Source organism: Martes martes, assembly GCF_963455335.1.
Source record: "Martes martes genome assembly, chromosome: 5".
NCBI lineage: Eukaryota > Metazoa > Chordata > Mammalia > Carnivora > Mustelidae > Martes > Martes martes.
In genome coordinates this window covers 49,685,237-49,710,152 of record NC_137892.1, presented here as the reverse complement: position 1 = coordinate 49,710,152, position 24,916 = coordinate 49,685,237, and the positions used below count along the sequence as shown (strand labels likewise).

The 24,916-nt window shown below is 38.0% G+C and overlaps 1 protein-coding gene across 1 annotated transcript in view; it reads right to left on the bottom strand.

Annotated features, from left to right (window-relative positions):
- The window catches only part of ARB2A (ARB2 cotranscriptional regulator A), a 427,333-nt gene that overhangs the window by 135,482 nt on the left and 266,935 nt on the right, over positions 1 to 24,916 (bottom strand). The window contains exons 8-9 of the mRNA XM_080803670.1: positions 17,767 to 17,883; positions 9,465 to 9,549 (exon numbers count right to left, since the gene is read on the bottom strand). Of these exons, the coding sequence (XP_080659796.1) occupies positions 9,465 to 9,549; positions 17,767 to 17,883 (202 nt within the window). The remainder of the gene's footprint in view (positions 1 to 9,464; positions 9,550 to 17,766; positions 17,884 to 24,916) is intronic.

Below are 24,916 nucleotides of genomic sequence, written 5' to 3'. Positions count from 1 at the left end.
AGAGGACAAGTGAAGCACAGACAGCCGTAGGAAGGGAGATCAATACTTAATATATAGTAAGAAGGATGAACATTTCTGTCTTAGGGACTGCTGGTCCCTGAATTACTTTTCCAACAATTAGGGACATAACATTAAAAGCCATGAGACACTGCTATAGGCATGTAAAAGTAATAACTCTTGCAAATTAATTCACAATGTATAATTTTCAAGTAAAAATACAAATTTGTATTATTTGGTTATTTATCCCAAAGTACTCCAAAAATAATTATATATGTTTTTATCTTTAAAGGGAAGAGTTAGCTCAGTAAAAGGAGAGTTGCCACCTATACTGCCAAATTCTTCGAAGAATTTTTCACAAATTGGTTCAGAAAGCTGTAAAAAACATGGTGGCTATTTTTAATTTTTTTTTTTTAAGTGAGATTTCTGAAGTGAAATGAGTTATATTCACTGTGATTACTGGAAAACTGAAAGAATCAAAATCAGAGGAAAATACTGGATCTGATTAAGTATATATAATCAGGGCAAATATTGGTGATGTACATAAATATATATTTAAATAGACTATTTTAAATGACTCTTTAATCAGTTATTTCCCTGGAGTTCCTGATCCTAGCTAATTGCAATGAATGATTCACTGAAAACACAAGAATTTCTGGTGGTCAACTTTTAGAATACACATCCCTTACAATAACTAATAATTAGAAGGCAGTATAGAACAGTGATAGGGAAACTAATTGGTGAATAACAGCTACAAGGCCAGTTCTACAGCAATGAACAAAAACTGCCTGAAAAGTGTTATTTAGTTAGTGAAAGCATCACTTAAAGGATTAGAATACATACATAACCTTCGAATGGAAAAGAGGAATGTTGTAGTTCTTGAGCAGTCTATGCAGTGAAAAAGTGGTACAGTATCATATATGCTAATATGCCTTAAAGATCTGTTTACAAAGGCAAAGTATAGATTTTCAATTACCTAATTAATTTGAGCTGTGTCTAAAAACATATTAGACAACTCAGCTTGTCTACACATTCTGAATGACACCACATCTAGAAGCAATTACTGTTGATTTCTCATTGCTATCTTTAGAAGCAAATGATTATTCACTAACAAAGAAGAGATATAACTCCTCAGTGTCATTTCCTCAAGATATATTTTCAGCAATAAATTGAAGTAAATATTTAGCAAATATTCACTAAGTTCAGTCAGCGTAAACAGTTAATCTACACTGGTTTAGCAAAGCAGAATTTGGGTTATGTTAGCGGGTTGTCTACAACTCAAATTCACATAGAAACTACTGATTTTCCACTTTCTGTTCTGGTAAGGAAGTGGGACTCGAGAGGTACATGTTATCAACAGCCCCCTTCTACACCCAAACCAAGATGAGGTCATCTAAATATTGTAAGTTTTCAAGTTTAATTCTTTACCCCTAAGACAGGTACAATGGTTCTCCGTTTTCCTTTTTTTTTTTTTTCCCTTCTTCTTCTTTTTAACATTTAGGCTGTTATCTTTCCAATTTTGAGGTGCCCGGATTTATATCAAGTGTTCCAGGTCAAGTGAAATATTAGAGAAAAGCCTGTCTCAAGGTGTGACAAAGACAAGGAATAGTAAGATGAATACAAACTCTAGCAGGAAATAAACTGACAGGCACCACACCTCTGAACTACATGGATTTAGTGAATCTAGGTTCAAAGATTTCCTTCATGGTAGGTGGCAAAATGAAGCTATGAGGAGGCAGGGCCTTCCATCCTGTGTGCCTGGTGCAAAGTGGTCATAGGTATGTCAATATACTGACCCCTTCACCCTTCAGGTCAGCCAGGAGTAGCTCTGTCCCTTCACCCCTGGACATAAGCAACCTTGCCTGTGAACCCCAGGGCAGTATATGTAAGTTTTATTTTTCTTTCTGTGTAGCTCAAGGAAGAGTGGAATACTTTAATGATTTGCTTGTATGTATGCTTTATGGTTACCATAAATCTTGGAGTACTTGTAAAATGGATCTGACCATAAGGTGAGGTTTTCAAGGACCCAGAACAAGAGACTGCTGGAAGGGAATAAGGGCGCAGCTTTCAGAGCTCAGTAGGTAGCCTGGAGTTGAGGAAAGATCTCTAAAGTCAGATGGGCAAGTACTGTCTTTATCAGTGGGAGGTGGTGGTAGGAGATCAGGACTAGAAAGAATGTTCCAGAAATGTCATCTTCTCAGTGAACCTCTCCATGGCCACCCTTCTAAAGTTGTATGGCCCTCCACATATTTCAGGTCTTCTCTTCCTGCTTTTCTATTTCTCCCACCAGTTCCCACAATCATAAACTCTCCTTATTTACCGTATTTTTTATTTGTCTCCTTTTCTAGAACATAAGTCCACAAAGGACATTTATCTGTTGTAATTCATTGCTACATCCCCAGCACCTGGCACAAAGTCTGGTCCACAATAAACACCTGTTGAATGAATGCACGCAGACTGGATGCACAGACCCAGAGAGGCAAGTAAGGAGCACGTTCCGAGGGGGCTGCAAGGATACGAGCCTTAGCAGTAGCACTTACCCAGACCTAGCCCCTGTTACAAAAACCTGGCAAAGAGCAGCCTGTTAGTCACGAGCCGGCCAAAGCAAGCTGTGTCCAGACTTTTAAGAAGTCAGAAGACAACAGTGCTCTGTAACCTCCTCTGTTGTCAAACACTTATGTTTTCCTTTCCTTTCACCATGGAGGAATGCTTCTTCCTACATAGTCAAAAATTATATTAGCTATTTTTGAGGAGAAGCATGCCACAGAAGATCATTCCTAATTTCATCCTTACCCCGCGTCTCTTTTGGCCTTTTTGCATCTATACTTCTATGTCTGACTTTGTATTTTTCTTCCTACTATTAGTTTTCCTTTTGCTTTCTTCACTGCATTTTCTCTCTTTCTGTGTCTCTGGTTTCTGTGTAATATTTTGTGACCCTTATCAGAGTCACAGAACACAGGAAAACATGAAAAACTAAGTTATTTGTTGCTTAAAAATAGAGACAGGGAACCGGAAGGGGCAGTGTGTCAGCAAATGCTTTTTCATTCCCATACGATTAAAATAATAGTTTAAAAATAAACGACAGCCTTAAATTCTGAAATGATTAGTGAGAATATTCAGTACCACATGAGGATTTTACAGTGTCTTCTTTCCGATGAACTCAAAATAGCCCTCCAGATACTACAAAAATGGTTCTCATAACATTTCTTCAAGATAACTGAGGCAGACATTTGCTGTTACCATTTTATAATCAACATACAAACAACACAGAATGTGGGTTATACAATAAACTTAGGTCCTACTTACCTATTATATAATTCTTTGAATAACAATGTTTTTAATGGGCTGATTTTACTGTAGAAAACACCATCAATAGACTGATGCAGGGCAAATAGTCACTTGACATGGATTCAAGGTCCCTCAAATACCCATCATTCACTGTATGTTAAGATGACTAAAAAGTCAGACTTTAAGTTTAGGGTACAACACTGCCAATTCCTAAGTGTGGAGTTGTCAAGTATTACATCTGCTTTTAAAAATAAAAACGACATGACTGCCCTGATAATAATTATCAGTGGTATTTTAAATATAATTGAAAAATTTTACTGTACCTGCTTTAAGAAAAAAAATATATATATTTATAGATAAATAACATTGATAAAGTAAAGCTATTAGGAGCAGCAGATCTTTTTTTAATAAAGTAAAACATATTTGTAATGAAGGAAAAATACAGTATTAAATGAGTATGTATTTTTATAGGCAATTTCACTGCTACGACCATGAGACTTGAGTCAAACAATAAAAGCATATTATAACTTAAGGAAAACTTAGTAAATTAGAAACCTGGGGAAAAAAAATCTTCACTAAATTGAACATAGAGTCTGGATATCTATTACTAACTTCTGCTCAGAGAATTATAGGTGTTTCAAAGGCACTTCACCACGCTTTGGTTATTTCCATTTGAACTTCCTGCCATCACTTCCACGGCCATCACCTCAATTAGACAGGTCATAGAAAAGTTTCCTCCTCTCTTGCCCTTAACTGATTTCCCTCTCTAAACTCCCTAATATTTCTGGTAATGTTTTCATAACCCCAATTACTTTTCACTCCAGTTTGTTGTTTTCTCCCTTTGCCTTGGCTTCCATGTCCAATCTACTGGCTGTCAGGCAGTGCAAATTCTTCCTGAGCCCTATTTCTCTTCACTCCCCTTTCCTCTTCATTCCCACTGCCAGGAGTCCAGCTCAAGCCATCCACCCCATATGCTTGCTTCATCATCACAGCCTGCTGAGTCTGCTGTCTCCAGTTTCTTGCTCCTTTCTTTTATCCATTTATTAAATTAATCTTCAAAATCCCGTTTTGATCATGCCATACCCCTTATTCAACATTTTTAAAGAACTCTTTGTGAGAGATCATCGATTTTGATTGAAAAACTGTTGAGTTTTTATAAGTAGGTATGGAAAATGCTGTGGGTGCTGCCCCCAACTCTTTTCTCATTTGATGCAACCTAATGATGACAGGTTCAAAGGGAAGAACATACGAGTGGTAGGTAGAGGTCCAAGAAACAGTTGTGGTTTTTTTTTGTTTGTTTGTTTTTAAAAAAAGATAGTCATGATAAGCTACTCTTCACTGCTATGTCCCCAACTTCCAGAATAGTACCTGGGACATAATATAAGTGACCAATACATATAAGAGAAATAAATGGATATATAATGGAGAGTGTATGTGAAAATCTCCTTCCGATTTAAGCCAAATTTGTTGGAATAAAAACACATAGGAAATAGAAGGGTGCAGGGAGTAGCAAATTCTGTCCTAAGAAAATTGGTCAGTGAAAAGCTGTAGAGTGAGAAAACTTAGTGATCAAATGATTCAGTGAGCAAAATGTGATAAAGAAGAAACTTAGTATCTTGTCTCTGATACAATGCACAGCAAGTCTAATGAGGCAGTCAGGGAAGCAGGCTAGGAATGAATTGTCTTCGATGAACTTTTTAGTGCCTTTTTAGAAAGTTGCTTTAAAATCCTCAGGTATCAGGGCAAAGATGAACCTAATAAGACTTTAGCCTCAAAAAAGTTAAGGTTGTTTCTACTTAGGCTTCAGTGTCTACCAGAGTTCATGTTTAAACTTGCTGTATTAATGATTTACTGCTGTGGAATAAATAACTGGCAAGCTGGGCAGCTTAAAAAAATACACATTTAGCACTCAGAGGTTCTCCGGGTTAGGAATCTGAGTGTGGCTTAACTGAGTGACTGGCTTAGGGTCTCACCATCATCAAGGTGTTGGCTGGGGCTGCACTTATCTCAAGGTGGATTGAGGGGAGAGGATCCTCTTCCAAGGTCATGCACAGGGCTGTAGAAAGACCTCAGGTACTCACTGTCTCTTGGCTAGAGACACCAGTTCCTTGCCCCTGGGCCTCTGCACAGAGTACCTCACACAGAGATGGCTTCCATCAGAGAGAGCAAGCGAGAGGATAAGAAAGAGCCTGAAGTCTGCCAACATTCACTGGTCCTACATGTTCCCCATTATCCTTACTTAAGTAGCAGGCTTCATAAAGCGGTCAAGTAACTTTCTGAAGACTCAGTTACGGTGCTGTCTTAGGTGACAACACCCTGTGGGTCTGCGACAATGTACTCTAGGGTATGGTATGTACTGTACATCAGCGTTTAATACATGTGATATTTCTCCCAGGCCTGGGAATGAAGGGATGGAAATGGGACTGGCTTCTTCTCTTCTTCCTACCCTCAGTGACCTACTAGCAAAACTGTTTCCTCCCATTCCTATGATTTTAGGCTCTGTTGATCTAAAGGTCTTAGTTCCATGGGGAGGAATGCTTCTATTAAGTGACACAACAATGATTCTTTTGAATTAAAAGCTCAGACTGTCATCTTGCCACTTTGGGCTCCTTATATCACTGAATTAACAAGGAGTGGAAGAGTGTTACTATATTGGGGGAGTGACTGATCTTGATCACTAAGGGATAATCGAGTTGCTACTAGACAATGAGGATAAAGAGGAGTGTGTCTGCAATGTAGGAAGTCATCAAGGACACCTGTTAGTACTTCCTGTGATTAATGTCAATAGAAAACTACAACCATCTAACTCAGGGAGGATAGCTTCATTCTTCCAGCTGCTTCAGGAATGAAGGTATGGGTCAGCCCACCAGGCAAGAACTATGATCAGTTGAGGTACTTGTTAAGAACAAAGGGAATATAGAATTAGGGTAGTTATAAATACCAATTATAACCACATGGCCACTTATAAAAATGAGCAATGTAATAGCTATGGGTATTTCTTTCTTATTTTGATTTGAGTATATGTATTAAATTATTTTAGTTTTCTTCTCCTCTTTTATTTATCATCTCATGTAAGATGTATCAACAGTAACTAGCCTTATCTCTCAGTATTTAAATTACAGGATACAAAAGGTGAGAAGAATGGCCATCAGCCAAGAACAATAAAGGGGTTTTGTAACTTTTAAAAAATTTTTTCCAGATTTTCCTTATTTATGTATGAGAGACAGAGAGAGGGAAGGAGGCAGAGGCAGAGGGAGAAGCAGGCTCACCCTGGAGCAGGGAGCCCAAAGCGGGACTTGACCCCAAGCTCTGGGGATCATGAGCTGAGCTGAAGGCAAATGCTTAACTGACTGAGCCACTGAGGCCCACTTTGTATCCTTTTCTTAGGAAAGGGTTAGTGTGTTTTCATCTGTACATGGGATAGTTGTATCACTGACTTCACTGCTTGACTTCATAAATGTCTTTGTAGACTGACTCTGGTTTAAGGAGATGTATGTGACTGCCAGGTTGACAAGGGGGGAACTGTAGAGGCTCTGTAATGTGTCAGGTTGGCTAGGTTGAACTATATTTCCCAGAATTCTTTTTCAAACCATGTGTTTCTGATTAGGATGTTACATAAAAGGAATTTCTGTGGGACATTTGGAGGGCTAAATTAAAGCAGTAGCTATTTCTAGCTCATTTGTGTTGTTGTTTATCTGCTAGCTCACCTGGGGACACGAGGCAGTAGCCAGGACTGCACCTGTCCTGCCCTCCCCTGAATTCCCCTTCAGCATCGCTGACTCCTGGGCCAAGTGTGTATGTGGTTAGCTCCGTGACAAAGGACACTGGTTTCTATAGGACAACCAAGGACAACCACCAAGGACAGAGGCAAAAAGAATGGACATGAGTTTAAGTCCATCCTCACGGGCTCTAGTTCATGGTCATGGGGTCTAATTCATTCATCCGTCTCCCCCTAACAAACATCTGCTCCGTAGTTCCAAGCTCCAGCACAGGAGGCAAAGTTGACATTCTTACAGAGCCTGCTTTACCAGCTCCAGTCAAATCCCAGGTCAAATCCTTTTAACAAATCCTTTACTATATATAGCCAATCCTCTTACTTAGAGAGTCCATATTTATGAATTCACCTAGTGACTAAAATTTATTTGTAAACCCTAAAATCAATACTCAGGGTGCTTTTTGTGGTCACTTACAGACATGCACATGTGCAGAGTGGTGAAAAGTCGGAGTTGCCTAGCATGCATTCCTAAGGACAAATAAGGCCAAGCTTTACCTTCTTGTTTTAGTTCTCATACTGCAAACAAATGTCCTTTTTGCAGACTATTTAGTGCCATGTTTTTCACATTTTTGTGTTTTTTTTTTTTTTGTGATATCGCTATTTGAAGTGGCCCCCAAGTAGAGTGCTGAAGTTTTATCCAGTGTACCTAAGCACAAAGCACTAGCATTCCTAAGAAGACTGTGATGTGTCTTACGGAAAAAATAAATGTATTAGACAAGCTTCATTCAGGCATGAGTTAGTGCTGTTGGCTGTGAGTTCAATGTTAGTGAATCAACAATGTCTATTAAATAAGGTGTCTTTAAATAGAGACATTCAATCCATAAAGCAAGGTTATATATTGGCTGCATGAAAACGTTGTGATCAGAAGCTTGTAGGAACCTAACCCTGTACTCACTAATTCAGCATCCTCAGTGATTTTATAGAGCATAACTACTGCTAATAAAAATAATCAATTCTTTAACACACATGTATTATATATGTATATGTAATGTATTATATATACTATAATATATAACATATATAATATATACTCATACATACACACATATGTGTGTATATATATTTATATATTTAAATATATTTATATATATTTTTAGAGTAGAATATATGTTTCTTAACCAAAAGACCTGAAAAGTTTAGCTATAATGATAGTGAAGCTGAGTTCAAGTTTAGGTATTAGTGATAATGAACAGTAATTGTTCTTTACCTAATATTTGAACTATTCTCCAAATCATTTCCTTCAAATATGTAGACATGTCTGCAACTCTAAAGGCTTAGTGATCAACTACCTCCTATGATTTTTCTTTTTTGTCCCAAAGGTTTTATTTGTTTATTTGACAGAGAGATCACAAGTAGACAGAGAGGCAGGCAGAGAGAGTGGGGGAAGCAGGCTCTCTGCTGAGCAGAGAGCCCAATGTGGGGCTCGATCCCAGGACCCTGAGATCATGACCTGAGCCAAAGGCAGAGACTTAACCCACTGAGCCACCCAGGCGCCGCCCCCTCCTCCATGATTTTTGTATGGAGTAGCTCATGCTCAAAACTTCTGCTCATTCTCTGACATCTCTGGGCAAAGTAAGGCCATTTCTGTTCTGCAGCCATAACCAGATACCACTGCTCATTCTGTGTTTACCATTCAAACTGGCTGGGAATTGTGAAAGCCAAAACCAGAAAGCAGCCAAAAATGTCACTCCTCTTCTCTAGAGATCAGAGACTGAAGTACAAACTCTGTAGGCTGGAGAGCCATTCCATCCTTCAACTGTCCTCCTAAGCCCACTTGCTTCCTGAGGTACTCCCCTCTCCCCCTCTTTCAAGAGGCAGTCCCATCTTGCCTTTGCTTACCGTGAACACTTTCAGATCCATTCCAGACCTTATTCCTTACATTGCTCTGTTTCTTTTGCCTAAAATGTCAATCCTGCACATCTTTCTAGAATCCACATCCTACCCAATGCACAAGGTCCAGCCAAAATCTTCTGCGTGAAAATTTTTTTTAGAGACTCTAGGCCACACCAATCTCACCTCTCTGAACTCATAGCCTTGACTGCCTGTTGTATCCTTGAGTTGATATTCAATGTGAGAGAAATTTTCAGAGATCCTGCTTAGCTACCTAGTCCTTGTCTTAATCAACTTTTTATTTATGTACATCTTGTCTCCCAAACCTTTAGCAACTGTCTACATTACTCTCAAACTGCTTCACCTATTCATCTTCACTGAATGTGTTAGTTACTATTTTCAATCACTCAACAAATTTCTGGTAGCAGATCAGACCCATGCCGTATGTTACCAATAATTCATTCAAAGATTCAAGGCAGAACAACATGCTTAATTCACAAAATAGAATTCCACATTTCATTACCATATTTTTTCACCCTAAAAAACCCCCCTACATCTCTCATCAAACACATACCTGCTGAGACTCGGGGACAATCGGGCAGCATGGACTCCACTGATGTGTCTAATGGTTCTGAGCTAGAGACCCAATTACAACAATTCTGCAATGCAAGAGAGACAATTTTCTGTTGAAACATTTTTAAACCAAGATAAACTTTTTAGGCTGTAGAGATTAATTTATCCTATATAATCGACCACTAGAAGTATATCCAATTCATTTTCCACGCACTGTAAAAAATTTTCTTATATAAACAGTTAGTATTATTCATGACCACTGTGGCTGTGGAAAAAAGTTTATCTTTTGACAATTCAGCAAATTATCTGTGCTGATATTAGGAAGACACGTAACCTCCTATGAACCGTGATATAATATGTTTATAAGAAAAGGCTAAGATTATAATTAAGGGAAACAGAAAAGGACATCCATTTTTAACTTTAAGATAGAAATAAATATTAATTTGATCATGTTAAAGAATAGTTTTATTTTTAAACTACAGTCTTTGTCTCCGTAATACTAGAAGAAATAAATTTTGCAGTTACTCATTAAATATACTTTCTTTCCTTTTTTTACTTCAGCCTTATTCAATGAAGGCTATATCAAGTAGTTCAAAAGAAACACAACCTAGTGAATTGTAGCTGTGTGTTTGAGGACACAAAGCCTTCAATATTAAAATCAATCTTTAGGATAATGATGACTTACCACTCAGACAAATGAAATAAAAATAATGTATAACCTTTCCATACATTTTAAGTCTGTATTTAAAGGCTGGCTTAAAAAATGTGATTAACCTGATATGGCTTTTTAAAAATTTCTAACACACACACACACACACACACACACACACACTGCATTTCTAGACAGATTTTATTTTAAAAGAAATCATCCTATCAATCATGTTGGAAAAATCGCTGATTGCTATTCTGGTAAACAAGCATGTATTGTGTATTTTTAGATGCTTGCTGCCCTGGTTGTGCACCATGGAATCCGTCCTCACTGTGGAAAGATCCTTGACTGGAGATCAAGTGTCTTATTGTATTTCCTTAATTCATTCTGTCTGGAAGAAGATGTCAGCTGTGTTGCAGTGAGGAGAGAATTTCAAAGGCCCCAGTCCCCACCAATAAAGGCCGAGGAATGGCTTTTGAATAGATTTGTCAAGGCAACCCTACTGTTCTGGGACCAGGGAGAGCAGGAATAACATAAAGGAAGGGTTGCTGTATGAGATTAGAAAGTGAAGTTCACAAAGCATGGCAGATTTTTGTAAGAAACAGTAGATCAATGAAACTATTGAACTGTGTGGAAAAAAAAAAACGATGAAAACAAACACAACATCTAGTAATGTTCTTAAATGCTTTCTTTCTTTTTATATTTAAAATGGATAAAATATTAGTATTTTTATGTGTTACAAAAGCTTGATGGTTTAAAGTGAATATGTATTCTATAACCTGCACTCCTAATCTTAATTAGCAGTTGAATGCAAAAATTATACAATGTGAGAGAGCAGAAATTATAAGAGAAATAGGGTTTTAGAGAGATATTTCATACATTTGAAGTAAGTAAAATTAATATTACTATTGATAGAATACCACATCACAGAGTTCTAGATAATGCAGAAGATTAGCACACAATTAGCCAGCTTTTATATACAATGTGACACTTGCTTGTAAGAAATAAGTATTCTCCAAAGCAGTGTCAAGATATGTAAATGGATGATTTGTTTTATCATTCATCACAGACCCTAATAAATTCAAAAATCATGACTTCTATAGGTACTAAAAATAGGCTCCCAATGATACAGGGAGATAGCTTCAATGAAGAATGACTTTCTCTTTTTCTCTCTTTCTCTTAAACAATTCAGTCTTTTCAATGACAGCAATTAGCACTACCGACAGACAGGCAGCGATTAGGTATATATTTTAATTATTATTCATCCTAGTAGTACCTCCAAATCTGATGAAAGTCGGCTATTACCCAGGTGATATGTCAGTCTTAATACTGCTCACCTACACCTCACATATATAAAACTACGTCTTATAGGGTATTTCTAGTATTAATAAAAATGATGGTACATTACAATATGTTGGCGATTAATCATTTTCTAGCTCATTATCACTGACTTTAAAAAGCTGAATAAAATGGATTTTATCCAGGTCACCTTTAACTCAAACATTTAAAGCAAAATATAGGTTAACATTTATGATTCTGAAATTTCATTTTTTATCTAGGCAGATGTTTAGGCTTTGATTTCCCATAAAAATAGGACAGAAATAAACACCTTTTAAGGTGAATATGGCCAAAAGTTCTCTGGAATGACAAAGTGCCTGTGCAGGACTGTAAAGGCTCGATATCATAAGTTTGATGAGTGTCATGTACATGTGTGTGCATGTATATGTAACATTTTCATCCCCCTGGAAAAATATATATAGAGAGAAGGGCAGAGCAAGATAAAAATGTTTGCCACATGGCCATCAAAAGACATGAAACCTTGCCACTTGTGACGACGTGGATGGAACTAGAGGGTATCATGCTTAGCGAAATAAGTCAATCGGAGAAAGACAACTATCATATGATCTCTTTGATATGAGGAAGTGGAGATGCAAGGCGGGGGGGGGGGTTGGGGGGAGGTAGGAAAAGAAAAAATGAAAAGATGGGATTGGGAGGGAGACAAACCATAAAAGACTCAATCTCAAAAAACAGACTGAGGGTTGCTGGGGGGAGGGGGGACGGGAGAGGGTGGTGGGGAAATGGACATTGGGGAGGGTATGGGCTATGATGAGTGCTGTGAAATGTGTAAACCTGACAATTCACAGACCAGTACCCCTGGGGATAAAAATACATTATATGTTTATTAAAATAAAAAAATTAAAAAAATAAATAAAAAAATTAAAACATATTATTAAAAAATGTTTGCCACATGACAGAGTATAACAAAATAAAATAACATAAATGTGCTGAGAAATACATGTAAAGAAAGAAATATGAGAAAGACATACAGTCCTTACCCATGAATTTAATCTGTCTGAAATTCCACCGTATCAAATCCAACTTCCTATTCTGATGCATTTCTCTAGTTTAAAAACCACATCTCTTTCTGTTTTTCTAATGTTTATTCTATCCCTCTTCTCAGTGACTTCATCTGCCCTTACCCTAGTTCTTCAGTTGAGATGAACACTAGCATAGTGTCCAGGAAGGCAACAGAGGCAGCTGATGAGGAAAGCCCTACTTAAAATCAAACCATGCTGGAGTGTGTCCCAAACCCCTGGAGATCCTATTCTCAGATGCCCTGAGCAGACAGCAAGGCATGCAGTCCTAGATATCAAGGGAGTGTGTCTGAGCCTCAGATGCAGCCCCGTCTCATCCCAGCCACAAGCAGAGAGAAAGAAGCCCTTGGCCAGAGCCAAGAATTTGGGATGGATAATGGAATTAAAGTTTCTCTGGGTATGAGGGGGAAAACATGCGCTACATAGTGTTTCTTAGGGTTATGTGTTCTCAATTAAAGGTCTTTTAACTCTGAAATTACAAACTTAAACAGTTTTTTTGTGGTTGTAAATTGTCTTCTTTGTGAAATCCAAAATGTTGGGAACTATTAACATAGACTAGAAGTGCCTGTAGGCCATAGTGCTGAGTGGACCTCTTTGACCTTTGAACCAAGGGTGGACAAAGTTTCAGTGTAGATATGAAATGGATTAAAATTTTTAATAAGAAGATTAGAACTTAATGTACTATGTTTAGAGAGAAAAATACATAGTAGGTATCCAATACAAGGTACTTTGAGATATATTTGCTGTCCTGGTTGAATTTAGGTTCTTACTCATTTTTATTTCATTTGTCTGAGATCCACCAATGCCTTAGAGATAGAGCTTCAGAATGGAAGGCATCGTGTCCTCAGACAAGAACAACTACGATTTACTGGGTTGTATTTCGGGGACTCCCACTCCGAACTCATGATGCTGGGTAAGGGTTCACAACAGTTATGCAGAACCATAAATCTGGCTTGGTTGGAGACTTTCAGAGGCCAGGGATGTGTCAGGAAATGACATTTACCCAATCAGCCTTTTTTTTTTTTTTAAACTATGTACTTAAGGTGTACAACATGATGATTTGATACACATATACATCATGAAATGATTAATGCTGTCGAGCTAATTATTTCCTCATATAGTTAGTTTGTGTGTGTATGTGTGTGTGTGTGTGCGTGCACGTCTGCGTGCACACCTGTGTGTGTTGTGATAGAACCTGCAATCTATTCTCTCGGCCAATTTACAATATTTAGTTCAGTACTGAATATAGTTATCATGCCATACATCTACACTTAAGCATCCTTCATAAATGCAACTTGTACCCTTTGACCAACATCTCCCTATTTACCCCACTGGTAACCACTATTCTATTCTCTATGTATTCAACCTTTTTAGATTCCATATGTAATCATGTGATCATGTGGTATTTTTCAATCTGTCTCTGGTTTTTTATTTCACCTAGCATAACGTCCTGCATGTCCACCCTTATCCACTTTACAGTCCTGGAGCTGGAGGAAGGAAGGGTCTTTTAGGTCTGCCTTAGGCTATTTTGTACCTTTCCTCATGAGTCATGGTGAAGTATGTATGCTTGGTCTTTTGCTTGGGAGTAGTTTTCACTCAGAGTAATTGCCAAAAGTAGCCCTCTCTAACTGACTTTCTTTCTTTCTTTCTTTCTTCCTTCCTTTCTCTCTTTCTTTTTTTAAAAAGAGATTGTTCTTTTAATACTATATAAGTAATGTAAGAATATAGTACTTAACCTTCTGTTTGCTAATTGCTGACATTTTAAAAAAGTATAATAGCTTTTTTATAGTAGATGAATAGTTAACATCGACACCTTGATCACATTAACTTAAATATGCTTACAGAACAAAAAGGAGTTTTACAAATTTGCAGTATAATAAGAATGACTGGGCAATTTGAACCCTGTCTGGCTTCCAAGTTTAAAGTGGTGTTTGGTCAAATATTGGAGCTAATCATTAAGAGGCCCAAAACACTGAGGCTTCATCTGCAGCCAGACTACTATTTTTATGGACAACATTACAGTTTAGCTAAATTGTTCTTCTTGACATATTTGCAAGATATCTCAGATTTTGAGCTGATTCCAATGAAAGCCGGAGTAGGCGGTGGTCGGAAGTGGGATGCTGAGGGACACAAGTTACCCTTCCACAGCCCCCTCCCACCACTTCTGCTCAAGACAACAGCTCTTTCTATTTATTGAACCCAGGACTGTCTGTTCTTCTTTATTTCAAGGGGTCTTGCAGAGTAGACAGAGACTAAAAATGGGGAAAGAAAAGGGGACAGAGTTTTATCCTGAGTGCTGGAAACAAACACTAGATTTTAATCTTGCCAAACCACACTAAATTCTCTATGAGGGGGTCACATATTTTGGGGAGTTCCTACAAGGGTATCTGGCATAGGCCCCCATAGTCTCCCTTTCTGTTCTTGTTTTAGAGAGGCTCTCTGAGCGGGGATAATTTCAAAGCTCTATCAGTGATGATCTACTAATTTTTATCTCTGGGATACCACAGCATTTTTTTATAACAATGCATTTTATTTTTTTATGAAGCGCCATTTGCTTTTCAAGGGATTTTCTTCTTGGTTGTCACCTCTGATTCTAATAATAGTTCACAAAGTAGATGGAATAGGAATTATTATCTCTAACTCACAATTAAGAAACAGGCTCAGAATGATGGAGTGGCTTTCCCAAGACAATAAGCCTTAGTGTAGAGTACCTGGGGTGTATGTTAGCTGTCAGTTACTCCTTTACACAGTGAATGACTAAGCTAGAATCATTATCAAAACCCAGTTCTTCCTAGTCCTTGGTCTGAATTACTACCCTTTGGTAAGGTATTTTGAAAATGGAAATATGGAAATCATCGATAAGACAAAAGAATACAATCAATATATTTTATGTTACTTGGGGGGCAAGAAGGTAACAACAATGAGAGCTATGATTTATTGAATTTCCTTAAAATGCCCATGTCCATGCTGTTTCCTCTTTTTTTGTGAAGATTTTATTTATTTATTTGACAGAGAGATAGACAGTGAGAGAGAGAACACAAGCAGGGGGAGTGGGAGAGGGAGAAGCAGGCTTCTCGCTGAGCAGGGAGCCTGATGCAGGGCTCAATCCCAGGACCCTGGGATCATGACCTGAGCTGAAGCCAGATGCTTAATAACTGAGCCATCCAGATACCCCCATGCTGTTTCTTTTCATATGTTATTTCCCAACCATATCTGCAAGGTAAGTATTAGATTTCATAGATGAAAAAACTGAGTCTCAAAGAGATTAAACAATGTACCCAAGATTACAGAGTTAGGTAAGTGATTGAGTTGGGGGTCTGAATTTTGGTATGTCATAATAAAAACTCTTCATGCTGTTTCATGCCTCAGGCATAACTGAGGGAATAAAAGAACTATTCAAGAAGTAGGTCGTTTATAAAATTATATAATATTAAAAAGATTTATAAAAGCTATACTTACAAAGAAATTAATGAGAGCTTTCATTGAATTAAGAGGAATTCAATTATTGTCTATTTCAGTTAATGGAAAAAAATGCACAAATTAATATATTCTGATTTTTGAAGGTGGCATTAGTCCAGTCTTAGTTACAAAGGGTAAAGAAGCAAATCTACTACAGAGAACAAACTGATGGTTACCAGAGGGAGGCGGGTTGGGGGGAATGGGGTAAACAGGTGATGGGGATTAAGGAGGGCACTTGTCATGATGAGCAGCAGATGATGTATGGAAACGCTGAATCACTCTATGGTACACCTGAAACTAATATAACACTGTATGTTAACTAACTGGAATTTGAATACAAATTTTTATAAAAGAAATAAACCTAAATAAATTTTGCTCTATTTGCCACCTGGAATGAGACATGAAGAATTCCCAATTCAAACATGATGAACCGGGGTATTTCTAGTTTGGGCAAATACTAAATTCCATATTGGTTATATGCGGGGAAAAAGGTGCATTTATTCAATCTTACTACTACAACTAATGCTGGGAGCTGTTTACATATCCACTTGGACAGATAGATATCATGAAAAGAGTATAGGTAGGAAACATGCAAAATTTCTCTTGAAAAAAAAAAAAAAAAGCCCTTGGAAAAGACCATTGAGGATGCAGATAAGCTGTGAAAGGAAAACTATGCAAAGCAACGTTGTCAGAAAACACCAGGATGTTAGAACAGATTAAAAGCCCACCTTTATTATGTATTTATAACATTATGAGGACTGGAGTAAATACATTCTAGACTTTTGCATGATGAATGTACCTTTTCTAATGGATAATAACAACAGTGAAAACAGACTGGTAATATTATGATTATTCCATTATAGGATTATACAGCTTAGTCCTTCTATTTATTCAAAACTCTTTCCAAACATTAACTCTTTGGTTCTTACAGTGCACTGTAAGGGCTGGTTAGAAGTTACCCACCATACCCATGGTGAGAGGCCAGCTGGATAAGTATCTGGGTATTCAATCAAGAGAGAGTGGGAGAAAATCAGGAAGGTCAACTACTTCTCATTTACAGAAATATATGATCTGACCAAACAACTGATAAAGCACGGAGTGGATGATGTCAATTACTCATAATATCAGAAAGGTAAATAGAAATAAAAAAGAAGTTTCAGCTGTACATCTACAACCAAAGTAAAAGCAATAATGGGTTGAAAGTTAAAACAAACCGGGAGCATGTTCAATAAGTCATGATAGTTTTCAGGCTCACCAGTCCTTGGAATGGTGAAAAGAAGCTTAGCCTGGGGCTGGACTACGACCAGCCCTTGGGTTTCTCGGAGCCCCAGGTTGGGTCTGACGAAATACTGTTTCAGCTTTTTACTTCTCCCGCTACTGGCAGTAGTGAGCCAACCCATTTAAGAGTGGCACACACTGATCACCTTTCAAGGAAAGGATAAGAACCAATGGTACCTTATGCTTCTTTCCTGTCAGTGGGCAGCACCAATGCTAAATGGTTGGTGGAAAAATTAAAACTCAGGGAATAATATCTCCTAACAGATCATGACCTTCTTCCAACGAAGTTGCTACCGTATACTGCATGCATAGATAACATTCTACAGAATGCCCCAAGAGAGAGAAGGGCTTTCTGAAACATGTTTGTTCTTCAGAAGCGTTTTCTATTAGTATTTCAACCATGTCTAATTTTTTCTCTTCTTGCTAAATGTTCTGCCTCTAGAAAGGGAGTCTGGGGGCGGGAGATGATATAAATTGGTGGGGGTGCAAGATATAAAGGCTCACACTCGTTCATCTGGTCACTGAAAAAAATCTCATCTCACCTCTCTCATCCATTCTCGAATCGTTTTGCCCGCTTCTTGATGCCACACATTGTGAACAGAGTCTGTAAGCGCCACTGCGGTTACCTTACTTTTTACATCTGCTTCTCGTTGAATCATCTGTTTTCAAAAAGGAAAAAAAAATTAATAAATAATAAAATAAAAAAAATAATAGAATAATAAAATAAAATATGGGTTGTAATTTTTTTTCTTACTGGGTGCAGCCTGCTTAGTCATAGATAATAATACATTAAAACCGAAAAAACAACATGCATCTCTTGTTCCAGGTTATTCTTTTCTATACCAAATGCATGCCCTGTTCCTGTCCAGAGATGTGAAAAGACCTAATATTTTCTTTTAAAAAGATAATACCACTTAAGTCTCAGAACTGCGCAGCTCTATTATTTTCCATGTGGTTTGACAATTCAAGGATTAAAGGGATCACAGGGGAAAAAAGGAGGAATCCCTGAGGATTTCTTTCACAACTTTCTTCTACCCCTTCCTATTTCAGTGCTTCAGGGAAGTTAGTACCCGGGGCTCACTGTTAGCTACTTCGGACCAACTTCTACTTCTTTTCAGTAGATGGCATGTCAGTAATGAAAGGTATCTTGCTTTGACTCCTTCGATTTAACTAACGTGCTCTTCAACTTGGCCTTGTAATTCCTTGGTGTTTTAAATGCCCACAAAGATCTTTCTCCTCAAAGCCTATCAAGATCATTTTGCTTTCTAATATATTTCTTTATGTCGACAAACTACAGTATTACACTCTAACTTCTTTCTTTAGAACGCTGTTTCTCTAAAATTCAATGGTTCTAAAATTTAAAAGAGGACACGTGGCCTGAAGAAACTGAAGAATTTATCAGTGGGTCTACAAGATAAAGAAAAGTGAAAAATAATAGTTCCATATCAAAAGGATCATAAAAGGTTTTAATCTGCTAAGACAAGGGACTCTAATTTGACACAAGTAGATGAAAGCTTAATAGAAAATACAGTACGTAGTAGCCTTAAATTTCATAGCCATGTCCTCATTGTTTCTCTGCATCAAATGTCTCTTCTCCCTCTAGAAAAGAGCAATTTCTCTATCATTTGCTATTAATTTCTCTGACTTGTCTATCAAAAGTATATTACTGCATTTTAAGAAAGTGAGAATCCTGAGTGGTGATGATAGCTCTCACACAGTGAACACTGAAAGCCAGGCTTCTGATACCCAATGAAGCCTGTTGGCATTCTGAATGAAAAATGTTTCTCTTTCTTGTAAATTTCTTCAAACCCTGCATATGCACATCCCCTCTCACTGAACACCACCTAATGGGAATCTAATTCACTGTTAATGCTGCTTCAGCAGAATTTCCACACCTTAAATATTTGGGCCTTTTGTTTTCCGCTTATACAATGTGGAAATCTTAAAATCAATGTTGCTTATCAGAATCATAATATTACTGCAAAAATTCACCTTGCAATATCAATAATACTTTTAAAAGCACAAAATAATACTCTAATTCAATACCTCACATTCATTATTAAGTAGTTTGCTACCTTCTCCTAGATTTTATTTTAAAAATAGATTGTCATCCATGAAAAAGGATGAGACTGTGCCATTTGAGATGACACGGGTAGACCTAGAAGGTATTATGATAAGTGAAGTAAGTAAATAAGTCAGACTGAGAGAGCAAAATACCAAATGAATCCACTCATAAATGGAATCTAAAAAAAAAATGAATAAACAAACAAAAAGCAGAATCAGAACAATAAATACAGAGGGGAGGGATATAAAAACTGAGGGGAGGGAGTAGGGGGTTGGGCAAAATGGGAGAAGGGAGAGAGAGCTACAGGCCTCCAGTTATGGAATGAGTAAGTTATGGGAATAAAAAGCACAGCATAAGGAATACAGTCAATGATATTGTAATAGCAATGTAATGGGACAGATGGCAGCTACACTTGTGGTGAGCATAGCATAATGTATAAACTTGTCAAATCACTAAGTTGTACACCTGAAACTAATGTAACACTGTGTCAACAGTACTCAAATTAAAATAATAAAAAAACTAAAGCTACCTCAAAGAAAAGATTGTCATGGATCATGTTGGCACTAGAATATAAAAACTTAAACCAACATTTGATAATAAAACTCAAAATTCCAAAATAGTGACTACACCTGGCTCATGAAGAACCTACACGTCCTTACTCTCATTTTCTAACAGTAACACTTTTAGAGATCTAGAGTGATTGTTGCTAAAGTTACAAAATAAGAGCATGCTCTTCTGGTATTCTATGAATATGTCTGCATTTTTAAATATTTGCCCTGGATTTTGTTGTGGTTGTTGTGAACATATGCTGACTTATGTAAGCTGGTTGTATCTGAAGACAGAGTATCGAGAGCCATTTGTTAAATGACATCAAATTAAGACTCAAATAGGCTAAGGATGTACTGCAAAAGCAGAAAATCTGAGAATTAAAATTCTACAAAGTTGGAAAACTACACAGTTGTTAGATGGACTATAAGAGGAAAAAAACCTTTGGTCTGTTTTTCCATCTGGCTGACATTTCATGCAGTGGATGTGATGCTGTGCAACTTTTCTTCACATCACATCCAATCATGTCATAATCCAACATGATATTCCCTACATTGTTTTAATCCTTTATGGTTTAAAAATCACTTTCATATTATATTATTAGAGGTGGAGAATGGTCAAATTTTAGAGAATTTCAATAAAAAGCTGTCTACAAATGAACCCTGTACAAAGAATTTCAAATATTTGGGGTGCCTGGGTAGTGCAGTCCACTAAGTGTCTGACTTTCGGTTTCAGCTCAGGTCATGATCTCAGGGTCCTGGGATCGGGCCCTGCGTCCAGCTCCACACTCAGCATGGAGTCTGCTTGAGATTCTCTCTCCCACTCCTTCTGCCTCTCCTGCTCTTGTGCTCTCCCTCTCTCCAAATTAAATAAATATATAAATAAATAAATCTTTAAAAAAATAACTGTTGTTTAGGATTGGTAGAACTGTAAATTGGTAAACATCTCAACAGTTTGGCTTTTCAGACTATTCCAGCCTTGCTACTACCTACCTGCAGTTTCCATTTCTGCCCAGAGCCTCTGCTTTTTGTATTTGTTAGCTTGGTTCAGAGCTCTTCCCTCTCTTACTGCCTCCCCTGGGAGTGAGCACCGATGAAGAATGCTGGGGAAAAGGGATACCTGGGGGGCTCAGTCGGTTAAGCGCCTGCCTTTGCCTCAGGTCAGAATCCCAGAGTCCTGGGATGGAGCCCCGCATCAGGCTCCCTGCTCAGTGGGGAATCTGCTTCTCCTCTCCCTTTGTCCCTTCCCCTGCTTATATGCACTCTCTCTCACTTAAATAAATAAATAAAATCTTAAAGAGAATGTTGGGGAACGCAATGGGGGGTAGACTGAATGCAGGAACGAAGATTGTTTAAGAGGACAGATGCTAGATGGAGTACAGAATGGGTGGAGGTGCAGCTGGGCAGGAAAACTTCTATATATTGTTCTATAATAGTCTTTAAAAGAAGACTATGATAATCTAGAAAACAGAAATCTGGGAGGGAGGAAACCATTACACTAAAGTGTACTGAAGTCTCCTAAGTCTACTATACATCAACCTAAGGTGAAGATGTGGTTTTTACTAGGATCCATGGATATAAACCCCTTTGAAATTCCTTGCAAAATCCGTCTGCAGATGATAGGAATATTTTTCTGAAAGAGGACCGTTAGCTTTCATTAGATTCTTAAAGGAATTTTAGTGACTAAAAATAGTAAAACCTGTGATTTCCATGTCTCCATGTATTCTTGAGTGAACTATGCCAAGTAAAGTCTTCAAACAATTAAGATCGTTTTACACCTATACCAATCTTTCAAAAATAAAGGATGACCTTCCATTTTTTGTTATAATGTCTTCAGTATGGTATCAGTATTTGAATAAAAGTGACAAAAAACTGATATCCCAGACATTAACTTCTGAAAGTTTTATGGCTTGGTAAGTTATACCTGATAAAATTATAATTAAAATATTTTTTGTTTTCACCTGTGTGTACAACATTTACATCTGAGTAGCACCTCACAAATTTCAAAATGAATACATCATCATTCTTATTTTATGCTGAAATAATATTAAAATGTATGTAAAACTTGTATCATTTTTCCCATCTGTGGAGGAGGAAACTGGTTGAGGCTGAGAAACTGGTTAAGGGCCACACAACTCTGAATTGTCCATGCCTTTGCAGTCCTGTGTTCTTTCATATGTGTCACATGGGGTCCATTTTTCAGTAATATATCATACTACTCTTACATAAATGAACTCATTTGATTAATTCCCTTTTCTTTACAGTATTTCAGACAGAGTGAGACATACCGAGATCGGGAACACAAGCAGAGGAAGTGGGAGTGGGAGAAGCAGGCGTCTTGCTGAGCAGGGAGCCCGATGCAGGCCTAGATCCCAGGACTATGGGATCATGACCTGAACCAAAGGCAGTCGCTTAACAACTGAGCCACCCAGGCGCCACAGATTTTATTTATTTATTTGAGAGAGAATGTGAGAGAGAGGGCATGAGTGGGGGGAAAGGCAGAAGGAGAAGCAGACTCCCTGCCAAGTGGGGAGCCCGATGCAGGGCTCCATCCCAGGACTCTGGGATCATAACCTTACTGGAAGGCAGATGCTTAAATGGCTGAGCCACCTAGTTGCCCCTGATTTGGACATTTAAAAAAATATTTAAAAAATCCAAATCCATATCGGTAAGGAGTGTTGGAATTATAAAAATCATGCCAAGATGGAAATCAGTCATGTGCAAAACCAGACTATCAACAGCATTTAAAAATTATTATTACAGTTCTAAAATAAAATGATATCTAGGATAAGAGGGCAAGCTACATATTTCCATAAATCATATTGATGATTTGAGAATTAATACAAATTATGTGTGGCTGTCACCTGATATTATTGTTTCCCCTTCTTAGTGCGATCTATCACTTCACAGTCCTCTCACCTTAGCATCTACACAATTAATCTGCTCATTCCTTCTGTGCATTGCATGTTACCAGTCTGACAAAAGTTTCACTAACCCAATAAATATGAAGTACTTTGAACAGATTAAAAACATATACCATCTGTATGCAGGCTCATCTTACTATTAAACTTTTTGATGGGAGTTGAAGTTGAGAGGAAAAAAATCTCCTAGTATTATTTGTTTTCTTCCAGAGTAACATTTTAAACATTAAGTAACTGTAACAAAATAAGAGAGCTCCTCAGAGCCCAAGAGTATTTGGTGAGATGAAGGGCAGGGCACCAGAGAGATGGTATGGGAAGGCCAGAGTCAGCAGCATCCACCTGTGCTTCCCTCCATGTGCACTCCTGGCCAGCCCTTCCTGCTACTTTCTCTCCCCTGAAATTCCACAGACCGTTTCTGTCCACCTAACTTGCCTCACCATGCTCTCTGCAAGGCCCTTAAATGGAGCACCCGCCTACTATCTTCACAGAAGTATCTGGCCAAATCCAAATGCCTCATGTCCCCCTAGAAGTTTCTTTTTATTTTATTTTATTTATTTATTTTTTACAGACAGAGATCACAAGGAGGCAGAGAGGCAGGCAGAGAGAGAGGAAGGGAAGCAGGCTCCTGCCAAGCAGAGAGCCCGATGTAGGGTTTGATCCCAGGACCCTGAGATCATGACCTGAGCCAAAGGCAGAGAGGCTTTAACCCACTGAGCCACCCAGGTGCCCCCCCCCCAGAAGTTTCTTAATTCCCTTTCTGTACCTACTTCATTCCTTTGTTTTTTTTGAATATTTTATTTATTTATTTATTTGAGAGAATGAGAGAGAGAGAGAGAGAGAGAGAGAGAGAGAGAGGGGAGGAGGAGGAGAGGGAGAGGGAGAAGCAAAATCCATGCTGAGCACAGCAGAGCCTGATGCAAGGCTTCATCCCAGGACCCTGAGATCATGACCTGAGCCGAAATCAAGAGTAGGATGCTTAACCGACTGAGCCACCCAGGTGCCCCTATTTCATTTCTTCTACAAGTCTATCGTGAGCTACTTTTAGGAAAGGAAAACACAAAGATTCTTTTACTTCCACGAAATTAAGTTAAAAATTTGCTGTCCACTTGTCTTAGCTTAGAAGATAAGCTTCCGAAGTTAGGGAGATAGTGATGTTAAGGGGATGCTCTTCCATGAGCCTTTGGAGGTAGTTTCATATCTCTAGTGGAGGGTCTTGGGTTTTGGAAATTATGAATCCAACCCAATCCTAGGTTCAATACTCTCAAGCTAAAGAAGTGAACCCTGCATTGGGTTTGTTTTCACACTAACCTAAAAGAAGCGAGTAATTTCATTTTCCCATATTTTTGGCTCAGCAGCTATAGGACTCAGAATAAATTGTCTTACATTTTAAAGTCCAAGGGGCCCTCCTGAAAGAAGCCAGTGTGGGTTGGGGCAAGGTTTGTATATATGTGCATACAGGCCCATATCTATATTAGCATGTATGTTTTAAACATGTTTTTGAGGGAAATGTTTTAATGTCTTTCATCAGCAAAAGTCATTACCTTCCTTTAAAATTCTGACATGTGTTACACATATGCACTCTGAGGATTAGAGCATGTGAATCACTTGTACAGGAAAGAATATTCTGAAAGAAAATCAAATAATGCATGTTTCCATCAGATTAGGATCTGACACCACTGTACATATATAAATCTGAGGATCATTACTACTGCATGAGCATGAATGAATCATCAGTCTGGTTAATAGCACGGTTGAGGTTTGGGATGTCTTTAAAAATGAGTGTGTGTATGTGTGTGTGTCTATAAATAGATTAGCTCCCTCTAGAGTTCCTAGAGTTAAGATTTCAGATTAAGTCATTTCAAAGGTTTGAAAAGTATGAAAAGGTGGTACTTTTTCACATTTTTGTCATGCAGATAATACTTACACTCAGTGCTTCTACTTGGGTGTACTGTTTATGTAGTTTGACAAACGATGCTCCTTTACCACAAACCTCTCCCATCACTTTACATCTATGCCTGTACATCTCCTGGCTCATGGCACACTGCCCTGTGTGCTATCAGTCCCACTGGGTTGAAAGTGTACACTGGGCCAAGATGACTAATCAGCCGACACTGGGTTTGGCAGAGTCTTTCCTGTTAATGTCTTCTTGAAGCTTCTTTTG